A 16,621-nucleotide genomic window follows, 5' to 3' on the forward strand; every position below is an offset into this window, starting at 1 on the left:
TCCCAACAGCTGGGGGGCGGCGGCGCCGGGCACCCCAGGTGCGGCCGCGGCCAATCGCAGGCGTCCGGCCCGCCCCCTCCCCAGCCGGGCGCCGACCCCCGGCCCGCGGGGGAAGGGAGCAGAGAGGTGGAAAGCAGTCCTAGCCACTTGTCTTCCAGCTTCCGCGGCGGGAGGGACAGAACCGGAGCCCCAGCGGCGCGGAGTCCCCCACCCCCGGCCCAGCCGCCGCGCCCCCCGCCCGCCCACCTCCGCGCCCGGACGCGCTCACCGCCGACCCTACCCACGCCCCACCCAAGACACCTACCTAATTTTTCAAGAAGGAAAAAAAATCTACCTCTAAACGCGCCCGCTTCTTCGCTCGAGGACCACCCTCTCTTTTCATTTTTGGCCTCCCAGCCGGGTGAGTGGAAACCGCTTGCACATTCTATAGAGCAAGATCCTAACCCAGACGATCCGGAGAATTTGTACCGTGACCGGCAGGGGGGGCGGGAGGAGAGAGAGAAGTCAAGTCTCCGGGGCTGCTGGCGACTTCGGAAGCCGCGCGCCCCGCGCCCTCGGCCGCCCCCGGCCGCTCGCCCCCGCCGCGCCGCCGCCCTCGCCCCCGCGCTCGCCCTTGGCCCCCGGCGGCCGCGAAAGGGTGCGGCAGACGCGGAGCGGGAGGAGGAGGCGCAGCCGCTGCTCGAGCCGCAGCCGCAGCCGCAGCCGGAGCCCGAGCCGCGGAGCGGGCGCGAAGATGCACACGACCCAGAAGGACACGACGTACACCAAGATCTTCGTCGGGGGGCTGCCCTACCACACCACCGACGCCAGCCTGCGCAAGTACTTCGAGGTCTTCGGCGAGATCGAGGAGGCGGTGGTCATCACCGACCGGCAGACGGGCAAGTCCCGGGGCTACGGATTTGTAAGTTGTGCGGCTGGGGGCTGGGGTGGGGTTGGGGAGGGGGAGGTGGGGGCGACAAAGGGCGGCGGGGAAACCGAGGACTGCGGGTGGCGGGTAGGCTCGGGGCGGCGCAGGGCCTCGGGGGTCGGGGTTTGCAGTGGGGGGCTCGGCGTGACAATGTGAGGAACCCCGCGGACGGGGGCGGCGCTGCCCCTTTGCTCCCGGCTGAACTGAAAGTTTGCGCGCGGCGGAGCTGGAGAAGGGAGGGCCGGCTGCTCCCTCGCGGGGTTTCGAGGGGACCCAGCGCCCTGCGGTGTCGGGGGGACCGGCGGAGCGGGGGTGGAAGGAGAGCACTAACCACTGCTGGATTTGCGGGTGCGCAGGGCTGGGAGGGAGGGGCCGCAGCCCCTCGGAATCGCACTTGGGGGTGGGAGGCCGGTGGTTAAGCGCGCTGTTGCTTTGTAAAAATGCGTGCTGTCTTCAGGCGTTCTGGCTGGGGCGGGGAGGGGACACCCCAGGAGGTCTAGGGCTCTACTCCTTATGCCATCCCCCCACTTTTTTTTTTAATTGCAAAGATGGATTCTTTAAAAAGATGAACCTCTGGCTCTTTGCTGAACTGAAAGAGAGCATATTAAGCCTCCTGGGGATTTAAGCGTGCGAATTCAGCTGCCGGAGAGCGGGGAGCTCCAGAGTAGGACAATAGCTATTGTCGTTAGGGAGTGCTTGCTGGTGGTTGGGAGCACGGGGCGGATGTGAGGCTGGACTTTCTTTAAAGCAAACAGTGCCTCTTAGGCTGGGTAGGGACCTGGGGGGTGGGAGGCGGTCGGGGGCGGGAGGATCTAGAGTTCCAAGACGGAATTCAGGCTTCCAACTCCCTGCTAGGCCCTACTAGCGCCCTGAAGACTTTTGAAGTATGGGGAGGGGGTTGTTTCTTTCTTCCTCTCTGTTTTTTTTTTTTTTTTCTTTTCTTTTCTTTTCTTTTGATGGGGGAATCCAGGAGTAAGTTCCAGGGGGGGCGGGGAGAAAGAAACGGAAAGAGGAAAAGTTTAAGAACCCCCTTAGTTTTCTCATGAATGACTTCTCCAGGGTGATTCTTGGTTTCCTTCGGGGGGTTGACTTAGAGCTTTGTACGTATGTCTGTGTGTGTGTGTGTGTGTATGTTGCTAAGGTCACCATGGCTGACCGAGCTGCTGCTGAGAGAGCCTGCAAGGACCCGAACCCCATCATTGATGGCAGGAAAGCCAACGTGAATCTGGCATACCTGGGCGCAAAACCAAGGATCATGCAACCAGGTGAGAAATGTTCCTCCTACCCACCCACACCCAACTTGAGACCCCCTCCCCCCACACCCCAGCTTCTGAATAGAAGGAATCCCTGATTCAGAAGACACTGTAGATGTTTAGTAAAGTTGAACCAGGCTGGTTATTTTAACCAACACATTAAATGAGTGTTGTCACCGGCTCTTGCAGGACTTGAAATGTACCTATGTGCAAAAGTAGATCTTGGGGGTCTGGACAGTTTGTACCCACCCAGACTTAGGCTTGACTCATCTGTTTCAGGTATGACATACAGTCACAGTCTACTCTTTTATTGTCCAGTTTTTAGCCACTTGTAGATCATTCACATGTGGATTATGTGGGCTCAATGTGTCACCTCCCACTGGTTATACTTCCCTACATACTGTTGTCTCTCCTTCTACCACCATGGCCCTGTCCTCAGAGCGGCAATCCAACTTGAACTCTGACCAGGAGAAGCCTGGGGGTAGGGGTTAGGGGATGGCGTCTGGATGGTAAAGCTTTAATATTAAATCACGGACTACTCAGTAGTTAAAGAAAATGGGGAAGATTTCAGTATGCCTGGGTCCTCCTGTAACAGATAAAGAAACTGACATGTAGAGATGGGAAATGTTTTACTCCAAAGTGGTCAGAAGGGAAGCAGGCTTTTATCTATGTGAAAATTTGACCTTTTTGATTATTTACAACACTGCCCTTGCCATTAGCACAAATAATTAAGAGTTGACTGCTGAGCAAATGGGAATCTTTTTCTTGGGTGAGCAACTTGGTTTTGTTAAGTTATTTCCCTCTTTACTCAAGTGTTGCCATCTGAAATTTTGGGATGGTTGACACTTCCATCCTAGTAAAATGGATTTACTAGGGAACTAGATTGTCAAGAAAGTGAGCACATGTGCCCACATCCGTGAACATTAAAACACTTGTGTTAAAAAAAAAAAAAAAAACCAACAACTTGTGTTTGTGTGTGTGCTATCCCGAAAAGGAGACTTTGTTTTCGTGAATTTTTTAATACCATAATCTGTAAAACCCATAATCTTCCAAAGCATTGTCCAGCATGTTCCAAATTACAAAAACTTTTTATAGATCATGATTCAGAACTGCAGGAATATTTGTGACATGTAACTTCATTATCAAGTCCTGTTGTTCCTGGTTTCATTCCATGAGAATTTTTCCCTGGTCTGATTTTCTAAGGTCTTCTTGTGGGACTGTCAAACTTTGCAGATAATTTTTAGTATCCACCTGTAGCTTATTAAAATTTTTACTTGGGTCCATGATAACATTAGTAAAAAGAACTTTTAAATATATATATTTAGTTAGTTAGTTATAATATACGTTTATAATGATAACATTAGTAAAAAGAACTTTTAAATATATATTTATGGTTGTAATATATATAATATTTTTATATATAATGTTTATCATTATAAGGCCTCAAAAGAATGATGATCTTCTCTAAGGGAAAGTTGTGATTGCATTTTATATGTAGGAGTAATGCATGCCTAACCATGCACAAATAGAGAATGTGGTATGTTTTATTGCTAGGTTTTGCCTTCGGTGTTCAACAGCTTCATCCGGCCCTCATACAGAGACCTTTTGGGTAAGTCAACTCATCATGCCCTCCCAAGTTTCCATAGGTTTCATCTGTAAACCTGCCTGTTACATGCAGACAAGATCATCGTGTCACAGAATGTTCCTTGTGATACATATTTATAAACGTTTGTACCTTTTTGATGCTGATAATATAAATATTTTTAGATGAGTCAAGTTACTGACCAAGTTTGCAGCCTCCAAACCAGACACATTTTGAGCTTATGATTAACAAAACAAAACAAAACAAAACTACCAGGTATGACTTGTGTACGAGACGATTGTGTCCCAGACCGTGATTACTGTTCAACTTGACTCAATGTTATTTATCTCTTTCTAACCTGACAGGGCTCGTATACAGTTAAGCTAACTGATCAGAAGGATACGATGTAAGAGGTGGAATAGTTCTGTTTGGAATTAAACTCTGTAACCAGTAGACTCAGACACACAAGCTCAGATGGTGATTAACGATGCATGATGTTGGTGTTGTTGTTTTATTTTTCACAATAGTCAATAGACCTCCGTGTGCTTTATTTTTATTTATTACAGTAATGAAGTGGTGTTGATAGCTAAACTGTGTGCTTTTTACTTAATTGAAAAGAGCTGTAGTGAAAGTGTTTTCTTTTCCTCGGGGAAGGGGCTCTTTGTGTTTTTGATGTTGGTGGTGGTGTTGAGGAGTGTTGACTTTTGACTTTGCCATGGGAAGCAAAGGGCCTTTTTTTTTTTCTCCTTGCTTTTAAGCTGTAGCCTGTGACTTCCACTTAACCATATTTTTGTAGTGAGTGCTAAATGGTGTGATTTCCCTCTGTGAGAATACAGATTTCATTGCTTGCATGTCCTAAGTTTCTGTTTTACTGGGGAGTTTTCTGGGAATGGGGCTCTTTGGCAATGTGTATCCACTTTTAGGCCTTCTCATTTAAAGATTCAACAAACACTCATCAGATTTCACTGACACTAGCCAGTTTTTGGAGTCGAGTGGCACTAACTTCCACCGTTCAGACCTAACTCAGATGAAAAGGCTGCTCATCTTGTTGTTGCCTTTGGGCTCTGTGATACCAGCTTTCCTCCTCTGAGTGCCTTTTTTTCCCTTCTGTTTGGACACCGTAAGTGGGCAATCCCTACCACCTAAATTTACTCTGACCCCTTAGAGTCTGTTTGAGGTGCATTCTACCTGAATGACATTGCTAGAACTCCAGTTTTAGAGGTTTCAGCTCCCTTTTTAAATATTCTAGTTGTTCAAGAAGTGTTTTATCCTCAGGTATATTTTCTTCTCTAGCTTAGCACCTAAACATCTGTGTAACCTGAGAAGGTCAGATTCTAGATAGACAGACAGACAGACAGATATCTGCCTGATGTGTCTCCAAGGATAGAGTAATAATCATTTGACTTGGAAGGGTCAAGTTGTTTTCCATGAATACCTTCTTTTTTTTTTATTTTTTAGATTTTATATAGTTATTTGACAGAGAGAGATCACAAGTAGGCAGAGAGGCAGACAGGGAGAGAGAGAGGGAAGCAGGCTCCCCGCCGAGCAGAGAGCCCGATGTGGGGCTCGATCCCAGAACCCTGAGATCATGACCTGAGCCGAAGACAGAGGCTCAACCCACTGAGCCACCCAAGCGCCCCTATGGATACCTTCTTAAAACCCTCCCTTTAACATAGGGATTCCTCACCTTACCGCCAACCCTTACTTTTTTAAACCATGGAAGAGTGTTCTGTCCAATATGATTAGAAAGGACCTTCATATCTCCATAGCTATCTATCAGTGCCCTATCCCAGCCATCCCGGGTACTCACAACAAATGGTGGGTTGATGGGTCCATTTACGTCTGTAGATCCTCTCCTCGTTGGTCTAGACTACGTGGAAGGTGGGAATGGGGAGGAGAACATACATCCTAACAAGTGGTGATGAACTTAGTCGTGATCTCACAATAATAATCTTGAAACAGTTACACAGCTAAATCGATCAACAGGTATTCGCATGTGTTTATGTTTCGCTGTGCTGAGTAGATGATACAAAATAAGGAGACTACAAAACTAATACACACCAATCAAGAATGATTAATTGCTAAGATACTTGGTATTTAGGACAAAAAGAATTCAGAATAGCCAGAAAACAGGTGAATTGGAGAGGTTGGACAAGGCTTCATGGAACTTGAACTAGTCTTGGACCAGTGGTATGTCTGGACAGGTAAGGAGGGCTAAGGGGTGAGTTGAGCTTAAGCAAAGACAGAGAGGAGGAAAGATTTAGGGCATGGAGACACCAAACTTTATTGAGGATATGGAGAGCTCAACGTAGAAATTTGGACTGGCTGTTGTAGTCTGCATCGATCCTTGAGAAAGAAAGTATCACGAGGAAAATAAGAATGACGAGAATAAAATGTCCTATGGAAATTTTAAATCAAGCATGCTTTGATAGTAACTTTATTGTTCATCCCTGCTAATATTAAGCTGTCTTTATAAAGGATGGTGATTACTACTGTTTGCCTAAATTGTTTGAACTTGAGATTCTTATTAGAAATAGATAGCATTCCAGGAGGACCAAGTGAACCTTCTCTTTTCTTTTTTTAAGGGGTTTTTAACACTGCTGTAATTCCCAGAGTCTGTACCTAACAGATCACACCTGGTCATCCTCAATTCTGTTGGAATGCCACAGATTCTTATTTTAGGCCTGGAAAGAAGCTTGAGAATTTTTAATCTTACTTGATTGGTTTGAAATTGTAGTAACTGAACTAATTTTTTTTTATGTGGTCCTTCATTGGCCCCCAGATGATTCTGGGCTTTTCAAGAGAAAATCTTGGCTTGAAGGAATTTCTGATGTAACACAGTGGGCAGGTGTATGGATACTGGTGCATTTGCTAAGAAATGTCTCAGAAATACTTTGTTTGCAAGAAGCATTTTCTCATTGAAACCTTAGAGAGGAAAGACTATGCATCTGAGAGTAGAAAATTCGAGGCTGGTTTAGATCAGGTAAATGTTTATTCAGTATACCTTTAAGTGGTCAGGGTTTCTGGGGTGGGGAGGGGTTTGAAGATTTTATTTATTTATTTGAGAGAGAGAGAGAGGGAGCGAGGGGTGGGGAGGGGCAGAACGGGAGGGAGAAGCAGACTCCTGGCTGAGTGTGGAACCCAATGCAGGGCTCGATCCCAGGACTTGTAGATCACGACCTGAGCTGAAGGCAGAAGCCTAACTGACTGAGCCACCCAGATGCCCCTTAAGTGCTCAGTTTTATGCTAGTTGTGTTTACACTGTACTAGATACTCTGCTATTCGCTAAGGGGGCAGGAGGGGCAGTAACATTAAGTGAACCTATCCTACATGCACGGTACTAGTAAGAGATTTACATAAATCATGTACTTCTCACAATACGTCTGTGACTCAGGCTGTTCATGTCAGCCTGTGAATGTCCTTTCCAGGGGTGACAAAACAGATACAGAGAGGTTAATTAACTTGCCACAGGGCTAGTAAGGAATAGAGTTTAGTTCTAGGTTCAGAATCATGGTTTCCCTGATCTCAAAAGCCGTGTTCTTTTCTCTGTCAAGTTATAGCCAGAAAGACACAATTCCGTTCTCCCCTGTTATCTAGTAAGGAAACTGAGAAGCCCCCAGAAGGGTTGTGGCTTCAGACAGGGAGGAGAGACATCAGGTTCGTGGGACCCAAGAAGTCTTCATGAAAGAGGTAGAAGCTGACCTAGATTTTTAAAGGATGGTGGAAGATAAGGTTCTTTTGCATTGAGTGCCTACTTTATTCATCACTGTGGGCTCCGTGCATAGATAATGTTATTTAATGCACAGCAATTCAGGGTTGGAAATACTGGATTCATGTCACATATGAGAAATGTGAAACCAGAATGTGATCCAAACTCCTGCAGGCTCTGTACATAGTGAGTGCTAGAGCTGGGTGGATAGGATTTGGATTTTAACAAGTATAGATGGAACGAGGATTGGCTTCCCTGGCAGAGGGACGGCATGAGCAAAAACGTGAAGATCTGGAAACGTGTGGCTTGTCCAGGGAACGCGGAGGAGTCCAGCTGACCTGGGTTCGAGGAAAGGTGGAAAGGTGCTGGAAGGAATGTTTTGGAGCCAGAAGCATTAAAGGCCTAGTATGCCAGTGGGGCCACAGGTTACTAAACAGGCGAATAAAATGAAGACTTTGCCAGCAGTCTGGTGATAGAATGGAAGAGGAAACCAGTTAGGGTGTCAAAAGTCGCAGAGAGACATCAGAAAAAAGAAAAGGAAAAATGTAGTCAGTGTTCTTCGACAGTTGCCCAAGTGCTTTTGTAACCTCGAGGTATGCCCACTGTGTGACTGAGGGAGGGGACACTGGTAGGTATCTCATGGGGGGACAGATTCCCAGATTGACTTCAGGGGCTCCTTGAACTAGTCAGAGACCTCCTGGTGCAAGAATGGCTTCTGAGGCACCACCCTAGCCTTTGGTCCTTTCCTGCTTTCCTTCCCAAACCGAGGTATTTTAGGCTGTCCAGGATCTTCTGGACTCTTCCTTTCCCGGAGCCTCTAACGCTGCTGGGGTTTCATGTGCCTTCCAAACGTATTCCCAACCCTTGCCAGACTTCATGTAGGGTTCTGATATGCTAGGGAACTCTGCACTCTCATTGGTTGGCATTATCAAATGAAAACTATTAATGTAAAATCAGTGCAGAGACAAGAGTCCTATAAGCAGCCCTATCTTCTAGTGCATTCCACACACACACACACAGACTTCATCCTGCCTTTTTGTAGGCTACACGTATTTTCAGTTACCAGCCTTCATTCAAAGATAACAAACCTGGTAACATCCTGTGGTCCTGAGAGCTCTGGGAGTACAGGAGTTAATGTTTCCGTATCAGGGAGATTCATACTGGCTGGACTTCGCAACTGATAGATGTTTTACTTTGGCCTTATAAAGACATTTTGCCCGCTGGAAACCCTTGTCGCATGACAGGATCAAAAATAGCCCGGCTGCAGCCCCTGCTGTCCATCACCACGTGTAAACCGCCTTGAGTGGAGGCTCTCCTGCCGCGTCTGCACATTGCGGACCCCGTGGCCTCCGGGGACGGGTTTCATAAAGCCACACCTGTCGCTGTGAGTGAGTCAGTCACCTGACCTAGACAAAAAAAGTCTGGAGTGTGTGTATGACCGTGCGTCTGGTTTCTGACAAGCAGCTAAGAACATCTCTAAGTGTCCTCAGAAACACTTGATGACGTCTTTTCTCCTGGCACTGGGAAAGATCTACAAGTCTAGTAAAATTGAGTGTATTTTTATCATTGGGGTCAAAGTTCACCACCCTCTGTGATAAATTCATCTTTTCCATGGGTGTTGGTTAGTAAGGACTTTCTGTGAAACTCTGAAAAGGCAAAGCAAAAATCTGTGTTTTCAGAAATCTGAATGTGAAGTTTTCGGTCTTAAGTTCTTTAAAATTCTTTAAAATAAGGATCGTTACTTGTTGCTTGTACTTCCTGTTAAGCTGGCTTAGCCAACAACCAGATGGCATTAGAGTGTCATATTTTTAGAAATATAGGGGGTTCTGATGGAGATTGCTTTAATGAAAGATGAAAATAAATCAGATATTCATGGTAGCATTTAAAAGGGGCAGTAATGAATCGCAAGAGTGAGAATTGAAATGCATGTTTTTTTTTAAATACCTCTTGTGATTTTTTTTAACAAAATTAACTTTTAAGTAAGGTCCTTGGAATGTGTCTTGTATGTGATCTCTGAACGTGTAATTTATAAAGGTATTTGATGTTGCTTCTTGAACTTTTACAGGATAATACATAATACAATTGATATGTATATGTATTAAAAATCTATGAGTAGGGCAGATGTAAAACAAACATGCTGATCTACTTGTTGATTAGGAGGATATAACAAGAGTTAGTATTTGTGCAAAAAAAAAATGTTTCCTTATTCATTTTGTTATGTAAACCTTTTAAGTTTATATGAATTTTAGAGCTATTCCTATTCCTACCTTTTCCCTCAACCTCATCATTTCCCCAAAACCCCTTCTGTCTGTCTTGCATAGAGATAAACAAGCTGGCTGACCTTCAGGTGCCTGATAGTCAAACAGGTTTGGTTGACCCTTATGTCCTTACGAATTTTATGGAGAGAAAGAAAGAAAGAAAGGCAAAAAGCGTGCTGCACATCTCTTTGGGAATCACTGCCATGAATGTTAATAGCATTTCTGTAGCTTCCCACAACAGCCTCTTGTGATAGAGTGAGCTGCACTACAGTTCGTTTGAGAAGTGTGATTCTGCTGTGTTTACCACACTTGTGAACTTTTAAACTTTTTTTTTTAATTTTGTCGCCTGCTTCTTTTATCATCATTATTTTTAATAAGGGTGACTGAGGTTGCAGAGAGATTAATGTGTGCTGAGTCTGCCAAGCAATTTCAAGTAGGGTTGCCATGATAATAAACATACGGATTTTGTGGGAAAATTTATTTCAGTTTTGGGAAATCGGCCAACCCCCTCCTCCCCCCCCCCCCACCCCGCCCCGAATTGAATGATCACGGATTACCTTTGGAGTCCTCTCTTTATCCTATTCATCGCTGAGCATTCCCCCCCCCTCTTTGCTGCAGTTTTACGAACTCGCTGCAAAATTTTCCAAAAGTCTCAAAAATCAATTAAGCATGTATCCACTACCTCTCCGGTGCGCAGCCCTCCCGAACCTGCAACTGGTTTGCCAAACTTCTGCTGAATGATCAGCACCGGTGCTCTTAACCGATCCTAAATCCGACCTCCAGCAGGGAGGGGCACCCCCCCTTCCCCGTTTCTGTTCGCTCAGTTCCTTTCGGGGCGCTCCGCGAGGCCGGCTACCGCCGGAGCACTCGGGCGGACCCCCGGGCGGGGAGATATTGTGGCAACCCTATGCTCGTAATAACCACTAAATTTGAGTCTGTCTGATCTCTGGACGCGCCGCGCTGCGGGCGGGAGGCCGGCGGCGCCTGACCCGCTGTCCGGTTCCTCCGCAGGATCCCCGCCCACTACGTGTACCCGCAGGCGTTCGTGCAGCCCGGCGTGGTCATCCCGCACGTGCAGCCCACGGCCGCCGCCGCCTCCACCACCCCGTACATCGACTACACGGGCGCCGCCTACGCCCAGTACTCGGCGGCCGCCGCCGCCGCCGCCGCCGCCGCCGCCTACGACCAGTACCCGTACGCCGCTTCGCCGGCCGCCGCCGGCTACGTCACCGCGGGGGGCTACGGCTACGCAGTGCAGCAGCCAATCACCGCCGCCGCCCCCGGGACGGCAGCCGCCGCCGCCGCGGCCGCCGCAGCCGCCGCCGCCTTCGGCCAGTACCAGCCGCAGCAGCTGCAGACCGACCGCATGCAGTAGGGCGGCCACGTGACCGGAGCCGGCTCGTTTCCCCTCCCCCTCCCCCCTCCCCCCAAGCATTGCCCGGTGTGTCGTAGGTAAGGCGAGTGAACGTCGACCTCACAACTTTCAGGAGGGACAAAAAAAAAAGAAAAAAAAAAAAAAAGCAAAGCTATGCTCTCGTGAAGCAGAATTCTTCTTTTTTTTTTTTTTATACTCCAGTAGTGTCGTAGATGAGAGAGAGAGGGGAGTGGGCGCCGTTTTGGAAATCGATCCCAAAGAGAGCCTGAGTCGAGGAAAGTGGGAGTAAACAGTGGAACTTCACTTTCAAAACGGGGTTTTTATTTTTTGCTCTTTTTATAGTATCAGGGAAGCAAACTGCCTTTTACAAGTTAGGGGATGCTCTTTGAATCTAGTCGAACCAGGGAATACAGAGCGAGCAATATGTAGCTTGAATTACTTTAAAAGCAGATTTAAAACACACACACACACACACACACACACACAATGGCGAAAGCACTGATTGTCATTTTTTTTAAGCAGTCACTACGGCCTCTAGAACTTTTTCAGGTAAGAAGATCACGTTCTTACTCTCTCAAAAAATGGGCATCGAACAATCAACCTGGGAGCGTGGCAGTGGGTGAAATGGTGGACAGGCACCAAAGCGATTTTCTCATCTCTCCTGCGGATGAGCGGGACTGTGGAGCAAGTGATGTGGAATTAATGGGTGCAGCAGCTGTACAGACAATCAATAACACACACAGTTCTGGAAAGAACACATCACTTGTGCTTGTTTGATGAGCTTGTCACATTCTAATCCCTCTCCCCATCCTGTTTCAATTTTGGGAAACTTGTATCTGCTGGTGTCAGCAGTTCTGATTCTGAACTAGGATCAGGCTTTTACTACAACAGCCTTCTCTTTCTATTGATTGTGTTGACTCGTGGCTTACGATTAAAGGCAGGCAAAGTTTGCAGACTCTAAACCCTTAAGAACTGTCTTAAGGACGTTTATTCCCCCCCCCTCCCTTTTTAAATAATTTTACACTTTTTAGTATCTATTTCAGAGTCATATTTAAAACTATTTATTAGTGAACACAGTACACGAGACAACAAGGTGACCGAGATTACAGTTCTTCAAAGGTTAACGATAATGTGGTTTATACTGTGCCTTAATAGTAATGCTATTTAAGATATTTATTTTTAAGTTTTACTATGCTGCACTCTAAAGAAAGGAACTTTAGATGTGACACTGTAAAATTATGTATTCATCTCATGGCATAAATTATTTAGTAGGTCTAGATGTAGCATATTAAATATTAACCTATCCAACGAAAGATGTTGACTTGGATTTATTTAAATTCATATGTGCACTGTATAAGAGAATACTCTTACATTAACACATTTTAATTTATTTTTGTTTTTAGGTTTTTTTTTTTTAAATGAGAGATACTGCTAGTTTCATGCTTCCTTCTCTAAGTTTTGCTCGTGTAGATCTCATTTATTGGTATTTCATTAGCGTGACACTATTCTTACATAGTTTGTGCAGTTTTAAAATGCTGCTTTACTTTTTTCTTCCGAAACTGCAATATTTGCAATTTTTATTCTTAAACTAAATTGAATACTATTTTACACTGTATTGGATTTTTATACTTGAACAATTTCATACAAGGGAAGACAGGTTAGCATTTTTATGGACTTTCTCCATTATCACTGGATTTACTTTAAGTATTCCCATACTAGACAGTGTTATGTAATGTAGACATGACTCTCCTGTGCAAATTATTTATTCATTGTGTATATTGCTTTATAACATTTCAGATCTTCTAATCTATTCACTTGTATTAAATATAATTTTTAAAAACTTCTGTTGCATTGATTGTTTCTAATTTTGTCGTAAGGGTAGGACGATTTCTCCTTTTAACTTGCATTAATGACCATGATTTACATGTAACATTTTGGGTGAGCAGAAAGCTTCCCAGATGCCCTGTTTTTATACTTTTTAAGTAAATTTTATTAACCCAGCATCTTTCTTATATTCAACAAATGATCTAGGTCTTCCTCCAACAGTGAACCCTAAAGGACTATTCATGTCACTGGAAATCGCTTAACTAACGGTCGCTCAGAAGAGTGGGTTGCAGAGGGGGCCAGTCCATCCGAAGCTGGAGTTGGGTAAACTGAGGTGTGGTGTTAGAATCCACCATTTGCCGGCAATATGAATGGAGTAGGTTGCTTTTTGTTATCCAGCTTTGGGGTGAGGTTTTCACTGATTTCTATAATATTGGGACAGTAATCCTGGTCTCACATGGTTATTTAGATATTAAAGTATATCAACGACTTGGCCCAAAGCCAGATACGGAGTCAGCTCTTCAAATGGTCACTGGTAGTATTCGTCATACCCTACAGTAAAAGCTAATCAAACAGGAAGTCACCTTTTGGAATGTGTTCATTTTTAAATTTTTGTGCACATCGATGTGGCAGTCTCTGATAACGTGGATTAGAACATCAAATTCATTTTGATGACAAAATTCATTTGACTGATTGTCAAATGCATATTGATTGTCTTAAAGTGTATATGTTACGTTAATTATGGAATGGATTGTTAGTCGGTCCCTTGGTCTTAACATTTACCAAACCTGTGATACAATGTCTTTTATTGAACTCCATTCCTTTGCGAAAATTAGGAGCAGTAGAAAGTTGTGATAACAGACTCTATCATGCTTTCTTCTTTATGATGACCAGTAGTACTCTTTTTAGAGCCATCTTAATCTCAAATGTTAATGGTCTCTAATTTTCCAAAGGAAAATAAAGACCAACTTTTTCCCAGGCAGGAATATTACACACCTTCAAGGTACTGTCTTGGGATCTGCAAAATAATTTCTAAGCTACTTAATTCAGTCAGTGCATCAAGGGTTATTTTACTCCAAAAGACACATTCTACCTTTAATTTTTCAGATTTGTGAAAGGTCACTTTTGACCTCAATAAGCCATATATCGATTGCTGAATTCTAGAACGAAACTTTAATATATCAGTGAAGAATAGGTCAGAGGGTTCTGGGAAAAGCTTGTCAAAAATAGCCACACTCAGGAAAGCGGAAAACCCACCTACCCTTGGCTGTACGTTTCCTGGGGGTATTTCTGATCTATGTTAACATCAATATTAGCAGTAGGAAAGAGGGCAAGATTTTTACTTTCTAATACTAGGCTATATATCTATAAATAAGTAAAAGTTCTTAATATCTAATTAAAAGGGGAGTGTAGCCATGGCCTAATGTCCACAGTGGTCAGGCAGGCCAGTTGTATTTGAGGAGGTACAGAAACCAATGGGTCTGAAAAGCAAAGAGCCAGCTGAGTCCTGGTTCCTCTGCCTACCAGCAGGGTGATCTTGAAGCAGTTCATGCTGGTAAGATGTGAGTTGATAGCATCCAACACAGTGGCTCTGTCTACCTCTCACATTGTTGATTAAATGAATTAATTATATATGAGAACATTTTAAAAATTCTGAACTGTTAGGCAAATGGAAATTATAGCGAGGGAATATATACAATATTAATTTGGAAGCTGGTCCTTTGTTATTTTCTCATATGGAAGACCCTTCCAAAGGAGGACAAAACCATATCTTATGATGTTATCTTCATTTGGTCCCAACCAAGTAACAGCTAAAATTGCTGTGCAACAGGAACGGCACAAAAATAACACTGGAAGATGGCAAGATTGCCCAGAGAGGGGAAGGAAGGGGAAAAGAGAAGATTCTGGAATTCATTTCTCTCACAGGGGAGTTATATTTAGCTCCTTCCTCACTCCTGTCAAATATTGTTCTTCTTAATTCCCTCTGAGGCTTGAGAATGTTCATTAAGATGATAGCCTGAGGTTTGAAGGGGCAGAGGTGAAGAGGAACCAAAAAATAAATAAGTGCATTTTCATGCTTACTTTTGTCCTCTCTTCTCCTTCAAGAATTCTAGGCTGTTTCCATGGAAATTCTAACTTGTTTTGCTTAAGCACTTTGTACAGAAGAGGTTTCATTTGGGGTACTTGTTCCGAGTTGAATATCAGAAGTTCAATAACGGTTGAAGCCAAGTCCTTTAAATTCCAGGCTTTGAAGCCCCAGTCGTAAATCAAAATGAGAAAAAAGTCAGGCAAGACGTGTATAAGCACTTTAGAAATTTTAGATAAGAAAAGTAATACACATTTATAGCTTTGATAACATAAATTAGTTATGTCTTCCTGCACAGTATTTGGTCATTCTTGACCCTTGACCAATTTCTAAGGAGAGAAAGTCTATAAAGTCCCCTTTTTTCTAGTCACTCCTTTCCTGAAAGATGGAAGCCATTGCTTTATGTCCACAAGGATAGCACTGAGCTATTAATACCCTGTGAGTTGGAGGGTGTGCTTTCTTTTTCCATTTTGCCACTGTTGGAGATAATTCTGATGGCAGTAGGGACTGCCATCAGAATTTTTCTTTTTTCTCATTTTCTTTTTTTTTTTCTCATTTTTCTTTCTTTTTTTCTCATTTAATAGCTCAGATCATGTGTTCTCAAAATGGCAAATACCTGAATCTGACGTCCCAAATGAGTTTGAAATACAAAAGTAGTTTTGCCAAGTAGAAAGTGTGTTTTTGCTGTATCTTAAAACCGTGTTGCTCTGACAGCCCCAATCAGGTAAGAACTCGTTTGCAAGTTTTCTGACCCCTGCCTCAGATGAGGTGCGAGACATACAGCAGGTGACTTTGGAGAGCCTTGGGGTATGCATTTCTACCCTGCATTCACCTGTGTATGTTTTATCACTGGAGAAAAGAGGGATGTGAAGATGTAGAAGAAAAAATTGAAGAAAAAAGGCACAAAGGTCGAAAGCATCTCTTAACAGCATCTCTGAAAGGGGATGAGATGATGGAGTGTGAGTCACGTGGGATGGACATGTGAGGTGAGGGCTGACCACGAAAGGGGCCACGTGCAGGAGAGAGAGAGAGCTGGCTTGCTGGGTGCTGGGACACTTCATCTGGGGATGGGGACTGGGGGAATCACTTAAAAGACAATAATTGGGGGCACCTGGGTGGCTCGGTCCATTACACATCTGACTTTTGATCTTGACTCATGTCATGATCTCAGGGTCCTGGGATCAAGCCCCAGGTTGGCCTCTGCACTGGGCATGGAGCCTGCTTGAGATTCTCTCTCTCGGGGCGCCTGGGTGGCTCAGTGGGTTAAGCCGCTGCCTTCGGCTCAGGTCATGATCTCAGGGTCCTGGGATCGAGTCCCGCATTGGGCTCTCTGCTCAGCAGGGAGCCTGCTTCCCTCTCTCTCTCTCTCTGCCTGCCTCTCCGTCTACTTGTGATCTCTCTCTGTCAAATAAATAAATAAAATCTTAAAAAAAAAAAAAGTATTCTTTAAAAAAAAAAAAAGATTCTCTCTCTCACTCTTCCTCTGCCCCTTCCCGCCCCTCTTAAATAAAAAAAGACAGTGATTGGATATATGGTTTTCTGTTTTCTAGTTAAATAAAAGACATTTAAGACAACAGCTGAGTTTTTGAATTTGGAAAGGTTTAGACATTTAAAAAATAGGAGTATA

At 44.5% G+C, this 16,621-nt stretch overlaps 1 protein-coding gene across 2 annotated transcripts; it reads left to right on the forward strand.

The window, feature by feature from the left end:
- The first annotated feature begins 698 nt into the window (after positions 1 to 698).
- Positions 699 to 11,084, forward strand: LOC111156756 (RNA binding motif protein 24). 2 transcript variants are annotated; one of them, XM_022517816.1, is made up of 4 exons: positions 699 to 901; positions 2,049 to 2,172; positions 3,715 to 3,769; positions 10,721 to 11,084. In XM_022517816.1, the coding sequence occupies exons 1-4, from the start codon at positions 734 to 736 to the stop codon at positions 11,082 to 11,084; spliced, it is 711 nt and encodes a 236-aa protein (XP_022373524.1). In that variant the 5' UTR covers positions 699 to 733. The 2 variants fall into 2 exon arrangements, with proteins under 2 accessions (XP_022373524.1, XP_022373525.1); XM_022517817.1 differs by having other exon boundaries at positions 734 to 946.
- The last annotated feature ends 5,537 nt before the right edge of the window (positions 11,085 to 16,621 follow it).

Source organism: Enhydra lutris, unplaced genomic scaffold (genome assembly GCF_002288905.1).
Source record: "Enhydra lutris kenyoni isolate GAN:26980312 unplaced genomic scaffold, ASM228890v2 scaffoldscaffold48, whole genome shotgun sequence".
In the NCBI taxonomy this organism is placed as follows: Eukaryota; Metazoa; Chordata; class Mammalia; order Carnivora; family Mustelidae; genus Enhydra; species Enhydra lutris.

Coding starts and splice junctions, on each gene's coding strand:
- LOC111156756 (XM_022517817.1), top strand. CDS start 734: ATGCACACGACCCAGAAGGACACGACGTACACCAAGATCTTCGTCGGG. Junction 947..2,048: donor GTGGGGTTGGGGAGGGGGAG/GTGGGGGCGACA, acceptor TATGTTGCTAAG/GTCACCATGGCTGACCGAGC. Junction 3,770..10,720: donor CTCATACAGAGACCTTTTGG/GTAAGTCAACTC, acceptor GTTCCTCCGCAG/GATCCCCGCCCACTACGTGT.